Raw genomic sequence first — 25,328 nt, 5'->3', positions numbered from 1 at the left:
TCGCTGTCACATCACCAAAGGCCCATTTACAGCAGTTCCTTTTTATGCCATGCCTGCCTTTTAACAATGAATTACAAGGCATACTAAAAGGTAAAACACACAGACGAGACAGAGCAAACATTAAAACCAGACTGGGATATGCCAAGCATATTGGACTTATTAGGCCAGGAATTTTTTTTTTTTTTTTTTTTTTGAGACGGAGTCTTGCTCTGTCTCCCAGGCTGGAGTGCAGTGGCTGGATCTCAGCTCACTGCAAGCTCCGCCTCCCGGGTTCACACCATTCTCCTGCCTCAGCCTCCCGAGTAGCTGGGACTGTAGGCGCCCGCCACCTCGCCCAGCTAGTTTTTTTTATTTTTTAGTAGAGACAGAGTTTCACCGTGTTAGCCAGGATGGTCTCGATCTCCTGACCTCGTGATCCGCCCGTCTTGGCCTCCCAGAGTGCTGGGATTACAGGCTTGAGCCACCGTGCCCGGCCAATTTTTTTTTTTTTAATTTTTGAGATGGGGTTTCACTCTGTTGCCCAGGCTGGAAGTTCAGTGGTGCCATCACGACTCACTGCAGCCTCAACTTCCTGGGCCCAGGCAATTCTCCCACCTCAGCCTCCCAAGTATCTGAGACCACAGGCACATGCCACCATGCCTGGCTAGTTTTTCTTTATTATTTGTTGAAACAGGGTCTCGCCATGCTGCCCAGGCTGGTCTCAAATGCCTAGGCTAAAGTGATCCTCCTGCCTCAGCCTTCCAAAGCACTGGGATTATAGGCATGAGCCACCACACCCAGACAGACCAGGAATTTTAAAAAATTATGATTCATATGTTAAGGACTCCAATGCACCAGACTAGGAACTGGCTTCTGCCCCCAAACTGGCTTGTCAGCAATCACAAAGCCTACATCTCCAGCCCTATGAAGCGCAGCTTGTAACTTCTTTTTTTTTTTTTTTTTTTTGAGATGGAAGTCTCACTCTGTTGCCCAGGCTGGAGTGCAGTGGTACAATCTCGGCTCACTGCAAGCTCCACCTTCCAGGTTCACACCATTCTCCTGCCTCAGCCTCCCGAGTAGCTGGGACTACAGGCGCCCGCCACCTCGCCCGGCTAATTTGTTTGTATTTTTTAGTAGAGATGGGGTTTCACTGTGTTAGTCAGGATGGTCTCAATCTCCTGACCTCGTGATCTGCCCGCCTCGGCTTCCCAAAGTGCTGGGATTACAGGCGTGAGCCACCGTGCCCGGCCTGCTTGTAGCTTCTTATAGTGCAACTGCAATTTCCACCAACAGGGATGCTCACGTCATGTTCCGCCAAGGCCAACAGGATTTCCTGTTTCATTGAAATGTGCGACATATTTTCATTGACACACCAAAGAAGCCAAGACTTTCCTCTGATGTTGGAAGTGTTAAGCGTGGGAAGATGGGCTAGGATGGTGTCTTTTTGTTTATTGCATATTCATAGGAAGAGAAAAGCAAAAGAGGATGGAATTCTGGGAAATAATAAAATAGTCTGGCTGGGCAGGGTGGCTCATGCCTGTCATCACAGCACTTTGGGAGGCCAAGGCAGGTGGATCGCTTGAACTCATGAGTTCAAGTAACATGGTAAAACTCCATAGCTACAAAAAATACAAAAATTAGCCAGGCATGGTGGTGTGTAGTCTCCGATACTCAGGAGGTTGAGGCGGGAGGATCACTCGAGCCTGGGAGGCAGAAGTTGCAGTGAGCAGAGATGGTGGTACTGTGCTCTAGCCTGGGCAATTGAGCCAAGCCTTGTCTCAAAAACAAAACAAAATAAAACAAAAACTTAGTGTCTATTGGAAGGAACCTCGAAATGATCTTTCAGCCTTCTGGTTTTACAGATGGGAAACTGAGGCCCAGAAAAGGAAAAGTATTATGCAGGATCACACAGCGAATGAGTGGCAGAGGGATGCTTCAAATCAGTGGTGTTTGCCTCCAAGATCTGCGTGATTCCCCAAACTCCAGTCAGGTCTCCTTGGTCCCCACTGCTCTCTGCAGAGGTCTCATCAAACGCCTGGCCTGCCTGCACCATACAGCCTGGTAGGTGAGCCGCTGGGGTTACCCACCATGCCTTGATACGTGCAGAGGTGGGAGATGTAGGGGTGACTCACTTTATCCTTCAGTTCAGAAGTCATTTCAGAAATCAGAGGCAGGTGTTACTTCGTGGTGTTGGAAGTATAGATTATGTTTATTTTCTCCTCTATAATTTCCAGAGTTTTCCAAAATTTTACAACAAACATCTCTAATTTTATGAACTCTCCCCATCTTATTTTTAAAAAGAAAGAAGTTGGGGGGCAGAGAAATGCCCAGCTCAGTACTGAGATCCATCAAGTGAGGCCAGTCGGTATCTGTCACACCAGGCAGAGGCCCCGTGCTGGAAGCCCTGGACGTTACCAGCTCCAAGCCTGGTATCCAAGGCCGCCTGGGCAGCCTCAGCCTCCTCCTTTCCTTTCCTCCCACCAGACCCTGCTCCTGAGATATCCTTCTCCCATTACCACCACAAAACCGGACTAATTTTTCAGGGCCCAACACCAATTCTGCTAATATTTTTGGGGGGGCTCAATCTTGGCTCATCACAACCTCCACCTCCCAGGTTCAAGGGATTCTCCCGCCTCGGCCTTCTGAATAGCAGGGATGATTACAGGCGCCTGCCACCACGCCCGGCTAATTTTTGTGTTTTTAGTAGAGACGAGGTTTCGCTGTGTTGGCTAGGCTAGTCTCGAACTCCTGACCTCAGGTGATCCGCCCACCTTGACCTCCCAAAGTGCTAGAATTACAGGCGTGAGCCACCTCGCCAAGCCTGGATGAGGGTGTTTTAAAAGCCCTACCTCCCCATATTGGGACAACCCTCTGGTCTCCCTCCTTGGACCACTGGCAGCACTTTCCTTGGACCTGCTTTATAATCTTTATCATGTCCTGCCTTGTCCTGGAGTTGCTTGTGCCCAGGTCTGTTTCTCCCACTGGACTGAGGCCTCTTTGCAAGTGGAGCCTGCTTATCAGTTGCCTTTGTATTTCCAGCTCCATCCATAGCCTCCCACATGCTAGACTTCACATGAATGTCTGTTGAACTTATGTGAATTGAAACTATGGGATCCTAAAAGAGGGGTGTGATGTATCAGTTTACGGCAGGGCTCAGGACTCTTGGCACTTTTGACATCTGGGGTCAGATAATTCTAAGTGGTGGGAGCTGCAGTGTTTAGCAGCGTACCTGACCTCTATCTATCAGATGCCAGTACTGTTAGATAGCCCCAGTGCATCCGGGTCTCCTACTCCAGGTCCAGGGTTCATCCTGCTCTCCTGGAGGCCACTCAGGACCCCAGAAAGATCTTTGCTTCTCCACTTTGGTGCATCCGCTCCACCCCCACCCTCACATCCTGGGTTCTATCTTGTCCCCTTTCCTTCTGCCCCACCCTTGTAGCCTGTGCCAGGCTGTAACCCACTGGTTGTCCCTACTGGTCCATGCAGACTAGACTCAGACTGTGCCCGGACACATGCTGTCACATGCTCTTCAGCTCCTTGGGCTCGTCCCCGTGCTTGAACACACTGATGGTGACCTGGCCTGTCTCGGAGCCATACTTGTTCTTGACGAAGACGCCGTAGCGGCCGCTGTCATCACTGTTGACCTTCTCAATGGTGATGGTGACCTCTGTCCCCCTCACTTCCATGCGGTATCGGTCAAGGAAGGTGACAGGCTGGTCATTCTTCAGCCAAGAGATTTCAGGGGTGGGGTCTCCTGAGATGACGCAAGTCAAGCACAGGGTCTGTTTGAAAAGACAGGAAGGGAACAGTTTCACCTGCTTGTAACTCGAACTTAGCGTTCACTTTCATGTCCCCAGAGAGCTCCCAGCTCAGGTTGCTCCCTGTGATAGCTCAGTACATGTGTTTTATTGTAATTTATAAAGGGGAGAGATTTTATTTTAACCCCACATCCTTCATCCTCAACCTTTTATTTTGAGATGGAGTCTCATTCCGTCACCCAGGCTGGAGTGCAGTGGCACGATCTCGGCTCACTGCAACCTTTGCCTCCCAGGATCAAGCGATTCTTGTGCCTTAGCCTCCCGAGTAGCTGGGATTACAGATGCCCACCATCAAGCCCGGCTAATTTTTTTTTTTTTGAGACAGAGTTTCATCTTGTTGCCCAGGCTGGAGTGCAATGGCACGATCTCGACTCACTGCAACCTCTGCCTCCCAGGTTCAAGTGATTCTCCTGCCTCAGCCTCCCTAGTAGCTAGGATTACAGGCGCCCACCACCAAGCCCGGCTAATTTTGTATTTTTAGTAGAGATGGGGTTTCTCCATGTTGGTCAGGCTGGTCTCAAACTCCCAACCTCAGGTGATCCGCCCACCTGGGCCTCCCAAAGTGCTGGGATTACCGGCACGAGCCACCATGCCCAGCCATTTTTGTATTTTTAGTAGAGACAGGGTTTCGCCATGTTGGCCAGGCTGGTCTCAAACTCCTGACCTCAGGTGATCTGCCTGCCTCAGCCTCCCAAAGTGTTAGGATTACAGGCGTGAGCCACTGTGCCTGGCCATTCTCAACCTTTCTTTAGGAATACTTACTCATTAGAATCTCAGACCATAATTACATCGGCCCCAGAATGGCCTTTGGTTTGTTTTATTGCTTTTTGTAATATATATGTCACTATGATTTTATCATGCAAGCAAGATTATATTGCTTGAGTGCATAGATTTATGAATTAAAATAGAAAATTCTGAACAAGCTCTAATGCAGAACACTATAATGTAATTATTAAACACATAGGCTCTGGAGTTGGGTTTCCTGGGTGTGAATCTCACCTCTGCCCCTTCAAGCTGTGTGACCTTAGGTCTCTTAACCTGGGTTAAGGGACTCTGGGTTTCCTCAGCTATAAAGTATGATTACTAATAAATAAAACCCTACTTCATGTGCTTGCCTTGATGGTTAAATAAGCTAAAAAAGATAACATACATGGAATCATGCCTGGCACAAAGTAAGTACGATCAAAAAGTCAGCAATTGTTTTCAGGAACACTAGATGTGCATAAGTAAGTTCAATCCTAGACGGGCTTTTAGGGATCTCCCAGTAGACATTTCTTGTGGACACTGAAGTCCACAGGCAGAAGTCTAGGATGCCCAGGGCTGTCTAGATAGATGGAGTTAGAACTAGGTCAAGCACCCACTGTGGGCTGACACCAGGCCCAGTGGCTTTCCTTTGTACCACATGTAATCAGTGACGTGTGGTCACTTGGCCACTCTTTGGCTTTGAATCCACGGCGCTGCATTGTTTCGTGATCTATGGTGGATGCACGAAGGAACACAGAGTGGGACTGCTGGCTGTGGGCCGGGAAGGGTCAGTACCTTATCCTCCATGATCGTGGCCACATCCGGCAGACCCCTCACCACTTTGGCACGATCTGGAAGGGAAAGAAGAGACCCTGGTGACGAATCTTTTTCTGCCAGCCGCTTCCCAGAAGTTCATAGAGTTGAGGTTTATTTTTAAGCAAGGCTTCTTTGTTTTTCTTTTTCTTTTTCTATTTTCATTATTTTGGATGGAAATCTTTTTTATTTTTTTATTTTTTTATTTTTTTTTTTGAGACGGAGTCTCGCTCTGTCACCCGGGCTGGAGTGCAGTGGCTGGATCTCGGCTCACTGCAAGCTCCGCTTCCCGGATTTACGCCATTCTCCTGCCTCAGCCTCCCGAGTAGCTGGGACTACAGGCGCCCGCCACCTCACCTGGCTAGTTTTTTGTATTTTTTAGTAGAGACGGGGTTTCACCGTGTTAGCCAGGATGGTCTCGATCTCCTGACCTCGTGATCCGCCCGTCTCGGCCTCCCAAAGTGCTGGGATTACAGGCTTGAGCCACCACGCCCAGCTAATTTTTTTTTTCAAAGTTAATTTTTTGAGATAGGTCTCGCTCTGTTGCCCAGGGTGGAGCACAGCAGCACGATCTCAGCTCACTGCAACTTCTGCTTTCCAGGCTCAAGCAGCAGCACGATCTCAGCTCACTGCAACTTCTGCTTTCCAGGCTCAAGCAGCAACACGATCTCAGCTCACTGCAACTTCTGCTTTCCAGGCTCAAGCAATCCTTCCCACTCAGCCTCCTGAGCAGCTACGACTACAGGCATGCACCAGCACGCCTGGCTAAGTTTTATATTTTTTGCATTTTTATATTTTTTATATTTTTGTAGAGACGGGGTTTCGCCATGTTGCCCAGGCTGGTCTTGAACTCCTGGGCTCAAGCAATCCTCCTGCCTTGGCCTCCCAAAGTGCTGGGATTATAGGCATGAGCCACCACACCTGACCTTGGATGGAAATCTCTAGAACTGTATTACATGCTTCCTTGTATTCATAAGTAGAATATATGGGATATAGTGTGTCTCTGCCACTGATCTGAGGTCATTTGCTATGATTGGTGGTACCTGGAGATGACCATGAGATGCTCTTGCCCTCAAGAACCAGGAAGCAGGTAAGTGAGACTACTCTGAGACTTCAACTGGCAAAATCCGCACAACGGGTGTGACCAACAAGATCAGAGAAAGTGGGACAGAAGCTTTGGGGACACATTGAACCTGATCAAGCAAAGGACCTGGTGGCCACTGTGGGTGACGAGGAAGAGTGTGGTTGTCAACCACTAAGCAGAAACCTGGTCTACTCCTCATGGTGCAGGGGAAGCTGTGGGAACAGGACGGGTGGTCAGCATGGCCTAGACCAGAGATCAGGGATGTGCAAAGAGCCCGATGCGGATGGCTTCTGTCCAGTGGGTGATAAGGGAGCAGGACCCTGGATGGGGAGGGGAAGGCCCCACAGATGGATGCAGTTGTGGGCAGAAAGTGTCACCAGCCCTTCACAGCTGGATGAAATGATCGTTTCCTTCAGCTCTGATTCCACACACCCCAGCGATCCAGTATTGGTGAATTCAGCTTTCCTCTATTAGGGTCCTGGACGGGGCTTCTGTTCAGGATGTGGCATTCCACGATGGGCAGGGACATTCTTACTGGGTGAACGATTAGATTCGTGGTACAAGAGCTTCCTCCTGGCCTGAGGCTGGTCTTGGGCTGTGCTCCCTCCACCGAGGCGCCCCTCAGCCCCCTGCAGGAGCTTCTCACTGCATGGCCACTTACACCCCTCAATTGCCCCTTCCTGATAACAGCTATGAGCCTGAGGCCTGCACTTCCTGTCAAGTGGGGACACTTGGGGACAGTGATGCCATGCAGAGCGAATTATCCCCTCCCACACATGGCCTCAAGCTGGCGGTGTGAGTTTTCTTGTCTGTTCTTAGAGCTGTGCTGTCTCCTTCTATGACCACACCTGTGCTCTGCTGCCTGTCCAGGTCTCTCCCTCACTGAAATCCTTACTCATCTGCTGGGCCAGTGAGAGCAGACAGCCAGACTCCCACCACCAGGCTGCTTAGAATTGGCTTGGGTTGGAGGGCTGATGAATGGGACAAGCTTGAGCTCATGGACTTGGTAGTGGCTTCCCCAGTGGCCCAGAGGCCGTGCCATGTGCCTCTGGGTTTGGGGCTTCATCCTGGATTCAATAAGGCTCTAATGTCTCGAGAGCCATAGCTTCAGCTTTAAAGTCACCCTGTCCCCACAGATCACTCAGGAAGGCCAGCCCAGCCTCATCCCTGTCTGTCCCCTCCTTTTTGGTCCTACCAATGTAGTCCATGTGCCTGTGAGAACCAGGCTCGCGCTGGGTACTTCCACAACACAATCCCAGGTGTCCTTGGATTCTGTCTCTGTCCTGCCCAGGTCTTCCCTGCAGCTCTGTAAGACCCTAGAGCCCCACAAACCGCCTGTGGAACGAGGCCTTCAGCAGCCCACCAAGAGGCTTGAGCTTCCAGGAAGTTTCCCCAAATTCAGAAACAAAAACGACAGAAATATCGGCAGACTTACTCTTCTCGATGATGGCCAAGGCTCTGAAAAACAAATGGGAACAAGGTGTGACATTCCACTTGGTAAAGGACAGTCCAGCCCAGGTGGAGGTGAGGGGTGATGAGGGAAATGTGGAGCTGGCTGGGGCTCCCAGGAAGGAGTTGTGAGCCTAGTTCATGCCACACCCTGGAGGGGCCTATAATTCACACTGAGAAATGTAGAGGAAACTTACTTCAGTCTCTGGTGTTCAGCCATGGCGTCCTCAAAAGCTGTAAGAAGGACAGAGGAGAAAGGGAGCCATCAAGGCCTCTGCTGTCCAACAGTGGGGACAGGGTGACCCTGGGAGCAGAGCTTATCCCTGACTGTCCACTCTCCTCCCCATGCCGATGTTCTTTTGGGGCAGTGGCAGGACTGGGTGGGAGGGTAGGTGTCCCCTCAAAAGACCATGGGATTTTTTTTCTTTCTTTCTATTTTGTTAAAAAATTTTTAAAATCTTTCTTTCCTTAACGCGTATCCCAGAGTAATCTTTATTATTATTATTTTATTTTTTGAGACAAGATCTCACTCTGTTGCCCAGGCTGGAGTACAGTGGTGTGATCACAGCTCACTGCAGCCTCTATCTCCTGGGCTCAAGCAGTCCTCCCGCTTCAGCCTCCCAGGTAGCTGGGAATATAGGCATGCGTCACCATGCCCAGCTAAATTATTTTTATTTTTTGTAGAGATGTTGCCCAGGCTTATCTCACAATGTTGCCCAGACTGGCCTCAAACTCCAGAGCTCAAGCGATCCTCCCACTTCAGCCTCCCAAAGTGCTGGGATTACAGGACTGACCCAGTGTGCCCAGCCTGTTCATGGGATTTTCTAAGCAGGTTTCTCTGCAGACATAGGTGGATGGCTCACCTTGCCCTGAGAGATCTGTTGAGAGCTGCCGGACTTCCTTCCCTGCAGCTATTTCCAGAGTGTATTTGCCCTTGTCTGAGTCTTTGGGGTCCAGGATGTGAAGCCAGATCTCATCCAGGGTGGTGCCCGTCCTTATCCGATCACCACTCTCCAGACGTTTGTCTCTGAATGTGAGGGTGGAGAAATGGTTAAGGCTGCCTGTCTGCAGGTCAGCAGATACCCCTGCCCCAAAATCCTCTCCTGTGGTTTTGTTTCAAGATCCGTGGGCTATGGGTGGTGACCATTCATGAGGCACCAGATAAATATCCATTCACTTATTCATTATTCAACCCTTCATTCATCATTCAATACTGCATTCATTCATCCATTCATTCATTCACCAGTTCTTGTGGCATGACAACTATGTGTTGGTGCTGAGTCCGCATTTGTGATGCATGCCACAGGCAGGGACCCTAAAGAAATGGTGCTCCAGGGTCCGTGACTGCCACTTCCCTCACCCTCAGGAGCCAACTTCCTTACCTCTTTATTCTTTTAAACTCTCCCAGGCCTTCTTCCCACAAGCACTCTAACCTTTTGAAACCACATAAGATCCTGGCTAACACGGTGAAACCCCGTCTCTACTAAAAAATACAAAAAACACTAGCCGGGCGAGGTGGCGGGCGCCTGTAGTCCCAGCTACTTGGGAGCCTGAGGCAGGAGAATGGCGTAAACCCGGGAGGCGGAGCTTGCAGTGAGCTGAGATCTGGCCACTGAACTCCAGCCTGGGCGACAGAGCGAGACTCCGTCTCAAAAAAAAAAAAAAAAAAAAAGAAACCACATAAGGTGAAACTTTTCCCCTTCTTTACTTAAATTTCATTCCTAGAGACACTGTCCTCTGTTCCCAGTGTTGTGTTGCAGAGGTGACACCTCTGTGCTTAGTCACAGGGCTGAGAAACTCTGGCTAGGGGAGGAACCTATTGTCCTGAAATTCCATCTGGCCTCGGCTCTCACTCATTTGACAACCTTGACCAAATCAGTCAAGCCTTCTCCACAGAATGGGTGCAGTCATGTCTGCTCCACAAGGCTGAGGCATGCATCTGATACAAAGCACTGGGAAAACTTTGCTATTGGATTATCTGGGGTCACTCAGAGAGTGGCTAAGTCTCTGTGGGTACCTCATCTATCCTGCCTTCAAGCCCTGACTCTCAGTTAGTGGCCAGCCCTGCAGACCCTTTTCCTGCATGTTTCCCCTAAGCCTGGCTGACCAAGTTTGCTAAGGCTGCAGAGGCCCACAAGGATGCCCTGACCCACCTGACCACTTGGCTCTTCTTCATCCCTGCATCCCTTTCTCCCCCAGTTCCCAGCTGCTGCTCAGAGACTGATCCTGCTGTGGCCATAGAGTTTCCAGAAAAATGTTGTCCCACCAAGGTTCCCACCTTCGCTGGGGGATCTCGGAAAAGCCTTTCTACTCCTCCCACTGCTAATCTCTATCCTCAACTCCTTCTGTGGACAGCAAGACCAGGAGGAGACCCTGTCTCTGCCAACCACTGGGACCGGGCTCTGCTTGGAGGACCGGGCAGGGAGAAGGGAGGGAGGCCCCTGTGGGTCAGGTGCTGAATCCTTTCCAGCCTGGCTGGGGCTCTGGGGCAAGGCAGACCTACTTGTGGAACCAGGTGGTTTTCATGTATTCCACGTTGTAGTACTTGACCTTGCTGAAGATCCGGATCCCTTCCTCGGTCCCCTGGATTTTCAGTGGAGTTGCAGAGAGGGCTGGGGAGACAGAAGAGAAGGATGAGTCTTCCCTGAGGCCATTTAGGCATCAGATTTGGGGGCCAGCTTGTCTGACTCTGCCCTGGGGGGCGGGTAGGTGCTGTAGGGGAAATGCAGTGCTGTGAAGAGGCAGGATTTTCTCTTCAGTGTTTGAGGTTGGAAATTAAACCCACCCCCAATAGCCAAGGCCAGTGTTAGGCTGCTTGGAGGCTGTTGGGCATCAGGGCAGGGCCGGGCAAAGAGGCAAGCTGCTTACCACCAATCCTGCCCAGCTCGGTGAAGATGGCATCCAGGGCTGGAGGGAGACAGAGAGAAGGGTTAGCTGGCATAGGGCTCCCCTAGGCATGTGCTAGGAGTGGGGACATCCTTGAAAAAGGCTGGTGGAGCCCATGAGCTGTTCTCGGGGGGACAGGCAGCTCTGTAGGATGACTCTCATAGTTTGGGGATAGGAGGGGGTTCAGGGCACTCGGCAGTGGGGTGGGGAGAAGGGCACTATGGATGGAGGACAAACATGTAAACCTGAAGTTTTTTGCAGGTTGAGCCAATCAGCCTGATAAGGAGCCTGGGCCCACTGTGGGACGGAGGAGTGAACTCAGGCTTTGGGTCTGCAAGCCTGGACTCACTGTGGTATACTGTGGTGAACACGGGCATCAGAGTCACACTGACCTGGCTCCTGCCACTGACTAGCTGTGGAATCCTGGCCTAGTCACTTAATCTCTTTGTGCCTCAATTTCTCCAAGTGACATGGGGATCCCATAAATCTTACTGCACAGATCACATCACAGTCTGCTCCACTGTGCTCCCTCCACTGTCCCTGACCCATCGCCAGCTCCTACCGTCACCCGTGAGGTCCAATATGGTGTCGTCCTCCCCTCGATCGTCAGAAACCATCGCTCTGTAAATCCCCTTGTCCTTTTTGGACAACTGGAAAGAAGGATGAGCGATGGTGGTGTCAGCATGGGCTTCAGAAGGAGAGATGGCTACCAAATCAGGAGGCCTGGGCTCCAGGCCTGCCCCTCACTCTCTGTGTGACCTCAGGTAACAAGACCCTTCTCCTCCCTGGGCCTCCGTTTACTTATCTGGACTGGGTGAGCTCTAAGGCTCCTTTCAGCTCCAGAGCCCTTGGATTCCTAGCTCGGGGATTGTCTGGGCCTGGGGAAGGGGTGGAGTAGGGGGAGTTGAGGGCAGAACCAGACACCTTCATTTGCATTCACAGGCGGCTGATCTGAGCACAACACAGTGAGCCTCACTTTGCAGAGCTTGTCTGGGCCTGGCCCACCTTTCACTCCCTGGGGGCTCCTGGATGGAGGGACCCCCACCACCTGCAGTTCCCCAAGAGGAAGCATGTTTTCTCCTGCCCAGGACAAGGGGGTTCTCTTGGCCCATGTTTTTCAGCCCCAAATTAAGTCTGAACAAACACTCAGCAAAGCAAGAACCTGAGTTGTGCTTTAAAGGCAAGGTCCAGAGATCAGGAGTGACCTCTCATTACACAGCACCTTCCTTCAGCCCCTCATCTCTCAATACTTCCCAGCAGGACCATCTCCACACAGTGGGTTTGGGGCAGGATCCAAGACAGAGGCAGCTCTTAACCTGAGGATTGAGGTGCTGAGCCCCCAAAATCCTCTCTTATGTCCTCACCATCCCAGGAAGGCTCCAAGGTCTCAGCCAAACCCAGAGTGGGTGTCTGGAGTGGCTTCTGACCCCACCCTCTAGCCTTATGTCTTTACACTGAAACTCTCTGAGCCTCAGTTTACTCATCAGTAAAATCACGGTATCATCCTTGCCCTGCCTGTGTGCTACAGCTGCTGTGGGGATCAAGGGAGGTAACTCTTAGGAGGCCAGAAACTTTGCACCAATGGGACTGATGATTATACTAAAACTCCGTAACGATGAAGCACCTACTTGGTGCCACAGCCTGTCTGAGGAGCTTGCACAGTGGTGGCAAAGGCTGACTTGGCATCAGCCTGGCCAGGATTTGGGAGAAGACCTTGAAATCATTGTTTTCTTCCTAGTCAGCAAACCTCTGTTTGCTCCAGTCCTCCTGGGCACCCAGTGAGGCCACAGACATCAGCAGCAGGGCAGAAAAAGGTTGACGTTTAAGAGTAAGCCTTGTGTTTCTCTCTTAACCAGGCCACGGTCCGCCAAAGGCCATAGGGGAGGACATGGGGGGAGAACTGAGCTCCAGGCCTGCTTTATTCAGCCCAGATCTGCCTCACCTGGAGACATCCTTCCTGTCCCGAATCCCAGACTGCTGGGGCAGGAAGGAGGTGTTGAGAGAGCATCCCTTCCAACTCGCTCAGGTTGCAGATGAAAGCTGAGGTCAGAGAGGGACAGGGGCTAGCCCAAGCCTGCATAGTCATTGGCAGGGCCAGTACTGGAGCTAAAGAAGAAAATCAGTAATACTGATTCTGTCTCTATTGAAAGTTTGGGGGTTTTAATAGTTTTTGTTTGCATTAATTTTGATTTTTTAGAACATTGCATACAATATTATTTATCTTGATTACTGAGTTTTTTTGGTGCCCCTTAAATTTTGTGCTCAGGGCTTCACTTGCATCAACCTAGCTTCGGCCCTGCCTCTGACACCCAGCCCAGAGCCCTCCCTGGCTTGCAGCCAAAGGAGAAAGTGAGCCCTGAAGCTGGAGCCACACTTGCCTCTTCGATGCAGAGAAGTCCCGTTCCCGTCTCTGGGTCATACTGACCATCTGGCATCTCTGCCCTCTGGAAGAACCACTGAAAGCGAGTCTCCTTCTTGGTGTTTGTCACCTGGGGAAGGTGGGGAATGAGGAGACTGTCGGGCTTGTTTCTTTTTGAGTAAAAACACACCTGTGCACACCTTCAGGCATCTCAGCCGAGTCCTTTCACGTACCATATGACTCCTCTGCTGGCTTCCGGACTCTGAATTCTTGCTAATGGTTTTCCCTCTGCCTCTTGATCCCTGCCCTACTCTATTTTCCTTGTAAATGTTCATATGCTTCAGTTAAATGTCATCTCCTCCAGGAAGCCTTTTTTTTGAAGCACCCCCCATAGTCACCCCCCATCACGATTCATCAATTTCCTGCCCCATTCCGGTCAAGCATGAGTGATGCTGTTTTCCAGTGGTCCTGCCTTGACCATGGGCTCCCAAGGCCCACAGAGACCACTTCATCATCTTTGTATGTTCAGGACCTTGCAGAGTGGCACATATTAGATGCTCTGAGTTTACTGACTGGATATGCTTCTGGGAGAGCACCCACCCTCCCCTTCCCCCGTTATCTCAACAGGCCGAAGGGTGCTAACAAGGACCTTAGGCTTTGGAGGCAGATAGACTGGGCTCTCCCTCTTACTGTGTGGCCTTGAGCTATTTCCCCATTTGTTTTCTCATCTGTAAAGTGGGGATAGCAATGCTTATGTCACAGATGATTGTGAGGCGGATGAAATAATACTGAGTCTCTGAGTACAGGATAATCATAAACACAGGGAGAGCCCTCAACATACAAATGCTCGCAGGCTCCTAGACCCCCTGACCCCTCGGAACCCCTGCTGGAGCCACTAGGATCTCGTGCAAGGTTGGTCCCCCTCACACTAATCCCACCCCATGGGCGCTGGGAAGGTGGGTTTGCTTTTTGGGTTACATGCAGTCTCCTCGGGGGTACTTTCTGTGTGTGCGATCAGCCAAGTACAGAGTGTGGAATTTAGGGGGCCAGGTGGGCAGGGACAACAACTGGGCTTGGGGATAAGCCACAGGTCCCCCCGCGCTGGGCCTGGGGGCAGGGCAGGACTTGCCTTGCACGTCAGCTGCACTTGGCAGTCCTCTGTGACCTTCCACTGCAACGGCTGCTCAAAATAGGGACCTGTGTGTGCAAAACAAATATGCCCACCGTCAGAGAGCCAGGCTCAGCCAGGGTGCCACCTGTGTCCAGGCAGTGATGGGGGGAGGGGCAGTTAATGGCTATGGGCTTCTCAAATGCTGTCCCTGCCAGGGCTGGGACTGGGATGAGGCAAGGGTGGTGCTCAGGGTGCAAATTTCTTTCTTTCTTTTCTTTTCTTTTCTTTTTTTTTTTTTGAGACAGAGTCTCGCTCTGTTGCGCAGGTCGGAGTGCAGTGGCGCAATCTCAGCTCATTGCAACCTCCGCCTCCTGGGTTCAAGGATTCTCGTGGCTCAGCCTCCTGAATAGCTGGAATTACAGGCATGTGCACCATGCCCGGCTAATTTTTGTATTTTTTGTAGAGATGGGGTTTCACCATGTTGGCCAGCCTGGTCTTGAACTCCTGATCTCAAGTGATCTGCCCACCTTGGCCTCCCAAAGTGCTGGGATTACAGGCATGAGACAGTGTGCCTGGCTTCAGGGTGCAAAATTTAAGAGGGCTCAGCTCTCACCCTCAGGTCAGGCAAGAGCTATTTTGATCTGACATTGGGACAGAACTGGACTGAATGGCAGTGGACATCCCTCGGGGGCCCAGCAGGGCTGGGGGGCCCATTAACCCCCAGTCCAGCATCTCTAGCACGAACCAGTGGCCAGGGATTTTGAACTTCACTCCAGCAGCTCTTACCCTGTTTTCTCTTCCAGTCCCTTCTCTTAGCATCTGCCTGCCTCAGAAGTTTGTCAAAATCTGTGAACACAGAGGGAGGAACCGGCATGAGCCGAGAAGAGTGTGGGTCTGGAGAGGGGACATAGGGCAGCAGAAGGCGAGGGGTGTGCTCAGCGGACTGCAGAGCCGAGGACTCAGGGCTGCGGGGCAGGCCGGGTGTGCAGGGCGGGGAGGGCGGGGCTGACCGTCATCCACCAGTGTCAAGGTAATCTGGTTTTTGGCTTTTCCGTCTTGGAGTTGAGCGGTGTACGACCCTTTGTCCTCCTCAGACAAGTTCTGGATGATCACTTCCACCAGGCCCTTCTCTCGGTCAAAATTGATTTTGCGGTTCTGAAAAGGACAAACTCCAGAGTCCTTTTCCCTGTTCTGGGAACTTTGTTGAGGGGCACACATCAGGGTGTAGTGGGCTTGGGGGTGGTAAGCGCAGAGCTGTCAGCCTTCAGAGACTTGGGCGGGGTGTTGGGTAACCCTCTGTGGCTCCCCCCACACCCAGTCCCCTGGATACTTAAATAAGTTACAATATTTTTGTTGTTGTTTTGTTTTTCTTGAGACAGTCTCACTCTGTTGCCCAGGCTGGGGTGCAGTGGCGTGATCAGTTACAATTTAATAATAAGCCCCCAACTCCCGCTGTGGCATGATTTTGCCTGTTTTCTTTTCTTTTCTTTTTTTTTGAGACGGAGTCTTGCTCTGTCGCCCAGGCTGGAGTGCAGTGGCCAGATCTCAGCTCACTGCAAGCTCCACCTCCCGGGTTTATACCATTCACCTGCCTCAGGCTCCCGAGTAGCTGGGACTACAGGCGCCCGCCACCTCGCCCGGCTAGTTTTTTGTATTTTTTAGTAGAGACAGGGCTTCACCGTGTTAGCCAGGATCATCTCAATCTCCTGACCTCGTGATCCACCTGTCTGGCCTCCCAAAGTGCTGGGATTACAGGCTCTTTTTTTTTGAGACAGAGTCTCGCTCCATCACCCAGCCTGGAGTGCAGTCGTGCAGTCTCGGCTCACTGTAGCTTCTGCCTCCCGGGTTCAAGCAATTCTCCTGCCTCAGTCTCCTAAGTAGCTGGGATTACAATCATGTGCCACCACACCCAGCTAATTTTTGTATTTTTAGTAGAGACGGGGTTTCACCATGTTGGCCAGGCTGGTCTCGAACTCCTGGCCTCAAGTAATCTGCCCATCTCGGCCTCCCAAAGTACTGGGATTACAGGCGTGAGCCACTGTGCCCGACCACTTATTTTCTACTTCTTTTAAAATAGGAAAAACCCCATCGGCATGTGTAAAGGATATTGGAAAAAAAAAGTACTCATGTACTTGCTACCCAGTATTAACACTCATTTACATTTTACCATATTCTTTAACAGTTTTTAAAATTTCATTTTCCTCATCTAGGTTCTTTCTCCCTCTGGCTTTATTTGTATGTATGATTTGGAGGAGTGATCTAATTTTGTTTCATTTTTCTATAGGGACAACTATAGAAATATAGTTGAATACTAGTGAGTCCAGACTTTGTAACACTTCCTATACCATGTGGTAAGGTCATTGAACAATCTTTATATAGAACTTTCAAGTCAGTTTTCTGATTTGCACCTTTTGATGCTGGGACAACCAGCCCCATTGCACAGATGCAGAAACAGAGGCAAGACAGGTGAAGAGACCTGCCAAGGTCATATAACCCACAGTGGGTGGACATGAGACTCCTGTCAGAACTAGTGCCTTCTTTATATAATACATATTTTCTTTCTTTCTTCTTTTTCTTTTTGTCGTTGGACCTTTGATATATATAACACATATTTTCTTTCTTTTTTCTTTTCTTTTCTTTTTTTTTTTGAGATAGAGTCTCACTTTATTGCCCAGGCTGGAGTGCAGTGGCGCGATCTTGGCTCACTGCAACCTTTGCCTCCTGGATTCAAGCGATTCTCATGCCTCAGTCTCCTCGGTAGCTGGGATTACAGGTGTGCACCACCATGCCTGGCTAATTTTTTGTATTTTTAGTAGAGATGGGGTTTCATCATGTTGGCCAGGCTGGTCTCAAACTCCTGACCTCAGGTGATCCACCTGCCTCGGTCTCCCAATGTGCTGGGATTACAGGCGTGGGCCACCCCGCCCAGCCACACATGTATTTTCTAATGGCTGCTTTGCCATCTGGAGATGAAATTCACAAATAATATGAGATTGAGTCATGAATTTGAGTGTCTCATGAGGTTGAAATTGCCATGTCAGCAGGTAAACAGTTGACTATCGACAAATCATGTGGTTCGATCTAATACAACCTGTCTACAGATATGATTTACAAAATAATATCATACTCTAACCATAATATAAAGAAGAAATAAATGCCGCACTGATTTATAATGAATTGGTTTGACTTTAAAAGAAGAAAAACCAAAAAATCAGAAGCTATTCTGTACAAAAGCAGGAAAATGAATGAGCATAGGTAAAGTAGCCAGCAGAATAAAAATTCTCCATTCAGTGTATAGTAAAATTGCACACTTTGGGAGGCTGGGTAGGAGGATCGCCTGAGTTCAGGAGTTTGCAGCCCAGGCAACAAGGCAAAACCCTGTCTCTACAAAAAAATATTAAAATTAGCTGGGCATGGTGGTGTGTGACTGTGGTCTCAACTACTCGGGAGGCTGAGGTGGGAGGATCGCTTGAGTCTGGGAGGTTGAGGCTGCAGTGAGCTGAGATCATGCCACTGCACTTTAGCCATGGTGACAAAGTGAGGTTCTGTCTCAAAAACAAACAAATAAAAACAGAAAACAAAAAATAAAATTGTTTGGGAGACGGAGGCAGAAGGAGTACTTGAGGCCAGGTGTTCAAGACCAACTTGGTCAACACAGTGAGCCCCCATCTGTAACTAAAAAGATTAAAAAAAAGAAAAAAATGTACAAAAATATTTGTATTTATATCTAAAATAGAGTTAGGGTCTAGCCTTGGATAATTATAGGCATGAATGCAGGTTTTTCATCTTAAGAATGTCTGGTGGGATAATCAAAAGTTGTGGGGGGGATGGAAATTCTTTGTTTGTGGGAATGTCCCTTACATTGGCCAGCATGTAGTGTCCCTGCCAACCCCCACCCCCCAACACCAGCACTGGTACTAAAAGCCAAAGGTCCTCATCCGGTCCCCACCACTGAACAGCAAAAGCACACCGTCATTTCTGAAATGGCCACTAGGGGGAAGTACCAGCCCATGCAGAATCAGGATCCCGTGAGGCCACCTCCCCGGCAGGGGAGCCTCGCTTCAGGGATTGTGAGCATCCAATTACCGGAGAGCTGAAGATCTCCTTGTTGTTGAAGATTAGATGCAGCTCAGCGGCTGGAGATAACTTTTCTACTTCCAGCCAAAGCCGCACCTCTCCTCGTTCCAGGATGTCAATGTTCCAGCCGGAGATCAGTTTGATCACTGGGAGGCGCAGGATGGGAAGGGGGTGGGTTGGACCCCTTCTCCCTTTCCCGCTCCCTTCCAGCCCTACCTGGAGCACACCCTTGGCATCTGACATTGCAAAACGCTTAGAGAACCTGAAGGACACTCTGCTGGGTGGGGCTCAGAGGAGGGTTTTCCGAAAGCCCACTCTGGATTTATTTAATGTCAGCGAAGCATTTCCTCTTCTAAGAGCTCTGGGGCTGCGGTTCTCAACCTGGCCGGGCATTGGATCCCTGAGGACTTTCAAAAAGCCTAGCATCTGGGCTCCGTCCTCAGAGATTCTGATTTGTCTGGGGCATGGCCTAGGTATTGGGATTAGGAAAGGTGCCATCACGATTCTTTTGTGTAGCCAAGTGTGTGACCTCCCCCGCTCTAGGGACTGCACACACTGTCCCTAGCCAACGGAGGGAAGCAGAGGTTTAGAAGATCCCAAATCTAATGACTAAAGAGCCAATAATGGTAATTATAAAAGAGGACAACGCCCGCATTTCCCTTCCTCGCATCCCCTTTCCTGCTGCTCTTTTCCTTCCATGAGCTTCCTGAGTGGTCTCTGACCTTCTAGCTCTGTGGTTCCCCCACTCTCTGGGGATTGTTTCCTGGTCCTTGGCCTGACTCTGCTCTGCTCAGAACATGCCAATGGGCCCAGTGGGGGCTGCACTAGGCTGCCGCTTGGACTGCTTGCTTACCTGGGTTTCTGATTTCATGACTCAGCTTCTTCAGCTTCTCCAGCTCTGGGATAGGGGGGAGTAAGGAAGAAACCAGAGAGAATGAAATATCCTGGCCAGGGGTGGGAGGCCCACAGGAGCCATCCAATGATCCTGTGCTGGGTCAAAGTTCCAAGAGACACCTCCCCCCAAGTTGGGGTCCCTTGGCTCCATAGGGGCCATGATGAATACTGTGGGCCTTTGCCCTGGGGCACTGAGGGTGATGCCAAGGCTGCTGCTGACCACCCTGAAGTTGCATCTTCTCCCTGTCCTTCAAGGCCTAGATCAAGTCTTACTTCCCTAGAGGAGCACCTGCCATGTGCCTGGTTCTGCATACTTCATTAGTCCTCTGCAATGCTGTGGGCTGAGTATTACTGTCTGCCTCTGGTCACTCTGGGACCACTGGTGCCAGGGCCTCATTGCTCACCCCTGTCATATGCTATCTTAGTGTCCCTGGGTCTGGACCACACCGAGCACTGCAGCCCAGAAGTCTCAGATTGTTCTAGAATGCTGTCTTATTTGCTGACTGTTTTTTCTTCTTCGTCTTTTCTTTTTTTTGAGACAGAGTTTTGCTCTTGTTGCCCAGGCTGGAGTGCAATGGTTCGATCTGGCTCACTGCAACCTCTGCCTCCAGGGTTTAAGCGATTCTCCCGCCTCAGCCTCCCAAGTAGCTGGGATTACAGGAGTGTGCCACCATGCCCAGCTAATTTTTTGTATTTTTAGCAAGAGACCGGGTTTCACTATGTTGGCCAGGCTGGTCTTGAACTCCTGACTTCAGGTGATCCGCCCACCTCAGCCTCCCAAAGTGCTGGGATTATAGGCATGAGCCACTGCACCCCGCCTGCTGACTGCTTCTTTGTGTTGCCTCTTCTGCTAAGGCGAGCTCTGAATCTACGTGAATGTCTTGTACACAGTAGGTGCTCAGTCAATATGGACTGTGTGGATGAACTGGAGGGGCAGAGCCCACGCCTCATTTTCTCTAGTAAGCCCCAGAATCCTTAACACAATGAGTCTAGATTCATGGCAAGCACTCGGCAAACAAAACCAAAAAACACCATCATTTTCATGGATGGCTTTAGTTTGCATAGAATCATCTGATTGTATCTGCATAACAATGTTGTTTCAGGTGGGGGCAGCCAGGGATTATAATCCCTCTTTATGGGCGAGGAAACTGAGGCCCAGGAAGGTGGCACGACTTGTCCAAAATCAGCCAGCAAATTATGGAACCGGAATTGGAACCCGGGTCTCTCTGGCTTCTGCTTAACAAAATCAAAAGGCCTCATGTGCCACGAGCAGGATAGACAATAGGCAAAGGCTGTCCTGGTTGCTACGGAGGGAGCAGAGCATCTCATTGGCTGTGAGCACAGGCTTTGGTTCAGTTTAATTGATCAAATATGGATGGTCCTTTAGACGTAGTATTCACTCTCTGGTTACCCACAGTCCTCAACACTCCCTATTGTCACCCCATTTCTCAGACCAACTGCTGTTTGCAATTTATCATCACACTTGCACTGTTGTTTTTGGGGGCCACAGAAAGAAACAAAAATAATTCTAGTACCTTTGCTTTTACCAAAAGCGGGAAAACAGGCTGGGCACAGTGGCTCACGCCTGTAATCCCAACACTTTGGGAGGCTGAGGTGGGCAGATCACAAGGTCAGGAGATTGAGACCATCCTGGCTAATACAGTGAAACCCCATCTCTACTAAAAACACAAAAAATTAGCCTGGCATGGTGGCAGGTGCCTGTAGTCCCAGCTACTCAGGGAGCTCTGTCAGGAAAATTGCTTGAACCCAGATCATGCCACTGCATTCCAGCTTGGGCGACAGAGCGAGACTCCATCTCAAGAAATAATAATAATAATTTAAAAATAAAGAGGTGGGACAACAAAAGAGAGACCAGAAAAATGTAAATTTCACTGGGCAGGGATTTTTGTCTGTCGAGTTCACTAATGTAATATCCAGGGCCTACCTGGCCTGTGGCAGGTACTCAATAGATATCTAGTGATGGAAAGAATGGGTGGGTGAGGGCCTACTTCTCTGTAGAAATGGCCACTTTACTTATTTTGGTTGCTTCTTGCTGACCTCTGTGCGCATTTGTGTTTGGGACTCTCTCTGGGGAGGTGGCCGGGAGGGGGGCAGGTGCATTACCTTCCTCGGTCAGCGTGTGGCTTGCGGAGATGTCTTCATCGGCATCAGTGACTATGACTGAGTAGGTGCCCAAATCCTCGAGGCCAGGTTCTTTCAGGATGACCTTGGACCTGGCAGAGAGAGGAGAGCAGAGGCTCTGGGAGGAGCTCCTTAGTCTTGTGCACTAGAGGCCTGGGAGCCAGGGAGTCCAGGTTGCCTCTGGTGAGCCTGTACCACAAGCAGACCCTGGCCAAGTCAGGAAGCACAGGCTGCTGCCTCCTTCTACCTCCTCAGGGTCCCACCTTCAATGGTGCCATTATCTGGGCTCTCTGGCACTGGGTCTGCACTGGTCACACCACCCTGACCTCCTCCAGGGCTTGAGGCATAGGCTTTATGCCTTGCTGGACAGAGCTGAGGCCATGAGCCGCTGGGGAAGGAGTGAGACATGGGGGCATTTGACAGGGGTCCTTGTGGTCATCTGGTCCAACTCTATATGCTATAGATGAAGAACCTAAGTACAGAGAACTTGTAAGAGCAAGTCCCTGGCACCCAGGCTAGAAACCAAGTCCTCTTTGAAGGTCTCCTCGAAGGTACTGAGTTAGGTGCACATGTAATTCCCTACGGAAAAGGAATCTCCAAAAGAACAGTGCCATTGGCTGAGCGCAGTGGCTCACGCCTGTAATCCCAGCACTTTGGGAGGCTGAATGGGGAGGATTGGTTGAGCTCAGGAGTTAGAGACAAGCCTAGACAACAGAGTGAGACCCCATCTCTACAAAAAATACAAAAATTAGCCGGGCATGGTGACGTGTGCCTGTAGTCAAGCTACTCAGGAGACTGAGGCGGGAGGGTTGCTTGAGCTTGGGAGGTCAAGGCTGCAGTGAGCTGAGATCATGCCATTGCACAGTCTGGGCAACAGAGCAAGACCCTGTCTCAAAAAAAAGAAAGAAAAGAGAAGAAAAAACAGCACCATTGCAGTCCTGTAAGTGCACTCTCCACTCTTCTCACTAAGGTTGCAGTCAGCATCCGCAGAGAAAGACCGAGCAGCACCTTTCAGCCATCATGGATGAGTCCTGCCCCGTGGTCTCAGCCGGGAGTGTCTGCCAGCTCCTCTGACAGTATTTGGGTCTCGTTGAGCAGTTGTTTCTCCTCTCGCCTCATTTACTTGTTTTTTTTTTTTTTTGAGACAAAGTCTTGCTCTGTCGCCCAGGCTGGGGTGCAGTGGCCGGATCTCAGCTCACTGCAATCTCCGCCTCCCAGGTTCACGCCATTCTCCTGCCTCAGCCTCCCAAGTAGCTGGGATTACAGGCGCCCGCCACCTCGCCCGGCTAGTTTTTTGTATTATTTTTAGTAGAGACGGGGTTTCACCGTGTTCGCCAGGATGGTTTCGATCTCCTGACCTCGTGATCCGCCTGTCTTGGCCTCCCAAAGTGCTGGGATTACAGGCTTGAGCCACTGCGCCTGGCCTCGCCTCACTTACTTGTTAACTGTATCCTCGATCTTGACCCTCTGGGGGCCCAGTGGGCCCTTGTAGTCTTTGGACCACTGAAACTCTGAGGAGTCGGGGGCTTCAGGGGCTTCGAAAGCCAAATAGATAAAGCCCTCTTCATCCACACCAACCTCGATCTCATGGGCACCTGAGGGCGAGATCCAACAGAGGGCAGCAGATGTTTATACATAATAAACCAGGTCACACCCCTCCCCTGCTTAAACCTCCAGGGCCTGCCCATTGCTCTTAATAATAAATTTGACTCCTTGCTGTGGCTGCCAAGGCATTGCATGATCTGGCTCCTTCTCACCTCAAATGTCACCTTTTCAGAGAGGCCCTCCTTGACTGCCCTAGCTAAGCAACCTTGTCCCATCCTATCATCCTGTTTTATTTATTTTATAATAAAGCACTTATCTCTATCTTAGATCGCTTTCCTCATGCAATAGTTTACTTGTTTACTGCTCTCTGCTCCCCCCACTCCTACATTAGAGCAGGGATCTTACTCTCTCATTCACTCCTGTATTCACAGTGCAACGTGGGCATCACCAAATATTTATTAAATGAATGAATAATTAAAAGAATGGAAAGAGAACGTGCTTTATAGTTGGGAGAGGTGAGTGATTCTGTCATATACCAGCATGTGACCTGGTTGATCTTCTCTGAGCTATAATAAAATCAGTGTCAATGTGGGATGATGACCCCTCCCTCAGGGGCTTGCTGGAGGGCCAGAGAAATGTGAGGGCCTAGCACAGCATCAGGCTTCTCCCAACTTCCCTTGAACTCCACCCGTCCTCAACGGTGTAGCCCAGCGGCAGAGCTCTGGCCTCTCCGGCCACCCCTACCTGGCTTGTCCTCCAGGAGCACAGGATCGGTGGGCATGGACGGTTGCCCCAGACCAGCCGAGTTCATGGCCTGTACCTGGAACACGTAACTCTTTCCTGGCTGCAAGTCAGAAACCTGAGGGCAGAGGGCAAGAACCAGCACTGAGGACAGCAGTGACTTTTCCAGGCCCCAAGGTGCAAGGAACCACTTGGGGAGCCACTCTCAACAAGAAAACTCTCTCCCTTCTTGTGTCCCTCATCTTTCCATGTGACAAAGACAGCCGTTCAACACCTGGTGATTGTCTTTGCCATCCTTTTCTTGGGCTCTCTCCACCAATCACCAGGTTCCATCTGTTTTATTTCCCTAATGTTTCTTTCTTTCTTTCTTTTTTTTTTTTTGAGACAAAGTTTCACTCTTGTCACCCAGGCTGGAGTGCAGTGGCACAATCTCTGCCCACTGCAACCTCTGCTTATCTGGTTCAAGCAATTCTCCCACCTCAGCCTCCCGAGTAGCTAGGATTACAGGCACTCGCCACCATGCCCAGCAGATTTTTGTATTTTTAGTAGAGACGGGGTTTCACCATGTTGGCCAGGCTAGTCTCGAACTCCTGACCTCAGGTGATCCACCGGCCTCAGCCGCTGAAAGTGCTGTGATTACAGGTGTGAGCCACCACGCCCGGCCTTCCTAATGTTTCTTAAATGTGGCCACTTTCCTCCAAGTCCCATTCACAGCCATGACTGAGGCTTTGTTTCTCCTCACCTGGGGTAGTCCAACAGTTTCCTAAAGGGCGTTTCTGCCCTGGGACCCTTCTCTCCAAGTCTATCTTTCCCTCTGCCGATCTGATGGTGTGTACATCTTTTAGTGGCCTTCAGGGTCAAGTTCAAATTTCGAGGTTGAGTACCTAGAGTCTTCCTAACCTGGCCTTAGCCTGTTGTCCTCTTGTCCCTCCATCTGTCCCCTTCACACCACAGCTCTCTCAGCGTCCCCACATCCATCACACCATTTCACACCTCCCTGCCTTTGCCCTTGCTGAGTGTGCTGCCTGGAGTGTCGTCCTGCCTCCCTCCTGGCTCCCTCCACTGTAGCCTGTGCTTCATCACTCAGTTTCGGCAGATGCGTGGATTCCAGGAAGCACCTCTCACCTTCTTTTTTGAGCGTCCAGAATTCCTGAGACCCCCCCAATTGCAACATTTATCACACAGTATTGTTATTGCCTGCTACCCAACAACTGTGACTTATTTAGTTTCTCATGCCTAGGAATTGGTCCAGGCCTGGCATTAAAGCAGGTGTGAAGAAATGTTTAGCCAGTGGCTGACTGACCGAATGGTGGCCAACAGTCCACATGCAGAAGCCGGTGCCAGGTCACCAAGGCTGTCCTGCCCTGGCCTGGGCCAACGTACAGGAGGGGACGAGCCACTCATATAGGTGAAGATCTCACCTATATGAGGTCAGGAGACCTTAAGGTCTCAGCAGAGTCCCCTGGCTGAGGCTCGTCTTCCCTAATTCTGTCTGAGGTGGCTTTAATTTCATTTTTTGTAAAATGAAGGTATTTTAATTTTTTCCGATTATAAAAGAAATACACACTTGTTGGGAAACATTTTAAGTGACACAGCACAACATGCCATGAAGGACTAAAGCACCCCTGGCAGGCCTTCCCCTAGCCATGACCAGAATGAACCATTTGGTAAAAACCTTTTTTTTTT

The 25,328-nt window shown here is 50.3% G+C and overlaps 1 protein-coding gene and 1 long non-coding RNA gene across 2 annotated transcripts in view; one reads left to right on the top strand and one right to left on the bottom strand.

The window, feature by feature from the left end:
- Positions 1-2,164: 2,164 nt before the first annotated feature.
- The window catches only part of MYOM3 (myomesin 3), a 60,806-nt gene continuing 37,642 nt past the window's right edge, over positions 2,165-25,328 (bottom strand). The window contains exons 21-37 of the mRNA XM_023219723.1: positions 23,646-23,760; positions 22,795-22,951; positions 21,339-21,448; positions 19,174-19,218; positions 18,330-18,466; positions 15,254-15,398; positions 15,030-15,089; positions 14,262-14,329; positions 13,152-13,262; positions 11,336-11,423; positions 10,756-10,794; positions 10,391-10,499; positions 8,751-8,914; positions 8,085-8,121; positions 7,874-7,896; positions 5,337-5,392; positions 2,165-3,761 (exon numbers count right to left, since the gene is read on the bottom strand). Of these exons, the coding sequence (XP_023075491.1) occupies positions 3,498-3,761; positions 5,337-5,392; positions 7,874-7,896; positions 8,085-8,121; positions 8,751-8,914; positions 10,391-10,499; positions 10,756-10,794; positions 11,336-11,423; positions 13,152-13,262; positions 14,262-14,329; positions 15,030-15,089; positions 15,254-15,398; positions 18,330-18,466; positions 19,174-19,218; positions 21,339-21,448; positions 22,795-22,951; positions 23,646-23,760 (1,728 nt within the window). The 3' untranslated portion in view covers positions 2,165-3,497. The remainder of the gene's footprint in view (positions 3,762-5,336; positions 5,393-7,873; positions 7,897-8,084; positions 8,122-8,750; positions 8,915-10,390; positions 10,500-10,755; positions 10,795-11,335; positions 11,424-13,151; positions 13,263-14,261; positions 14,330-15,029; positions 15,090-15,253; positions 15,399-18,329; positions 18,467-19,173; positions 19,219-21,338; positions 21,449-22,794; positions 22,952-23,645; positions 23,761-25,328) is intronic.
- On the top strand, positions 6,176-13,337 carry LOC116418522. Its single transcript, XR_004228592.1, has 2 exons — positions 6,176-6,444; positions 11,273-13,337. It is a non-coding gene; the product is annotated as an uncharacterized LOC116418522 (long non-coding RNA).

This window comes from Piliocolobus tephrosceles, chromosome 1 (genome assembly GCF_002776525.5).
Source record: "Piliocolobus tephrosceles isolate RC106 chromosome 1, ASM277652v3, whole genome shotgun sequence".
NCBI lineage: Eukaryota > Metazoa > Chordata > Mammalia > Primates > Cercopithecidae > Piliocolobus > Piliocolobus tephrosceles.
This window is presented reverse-complemented; position numbering and strand designations above follow the sequence as displayed.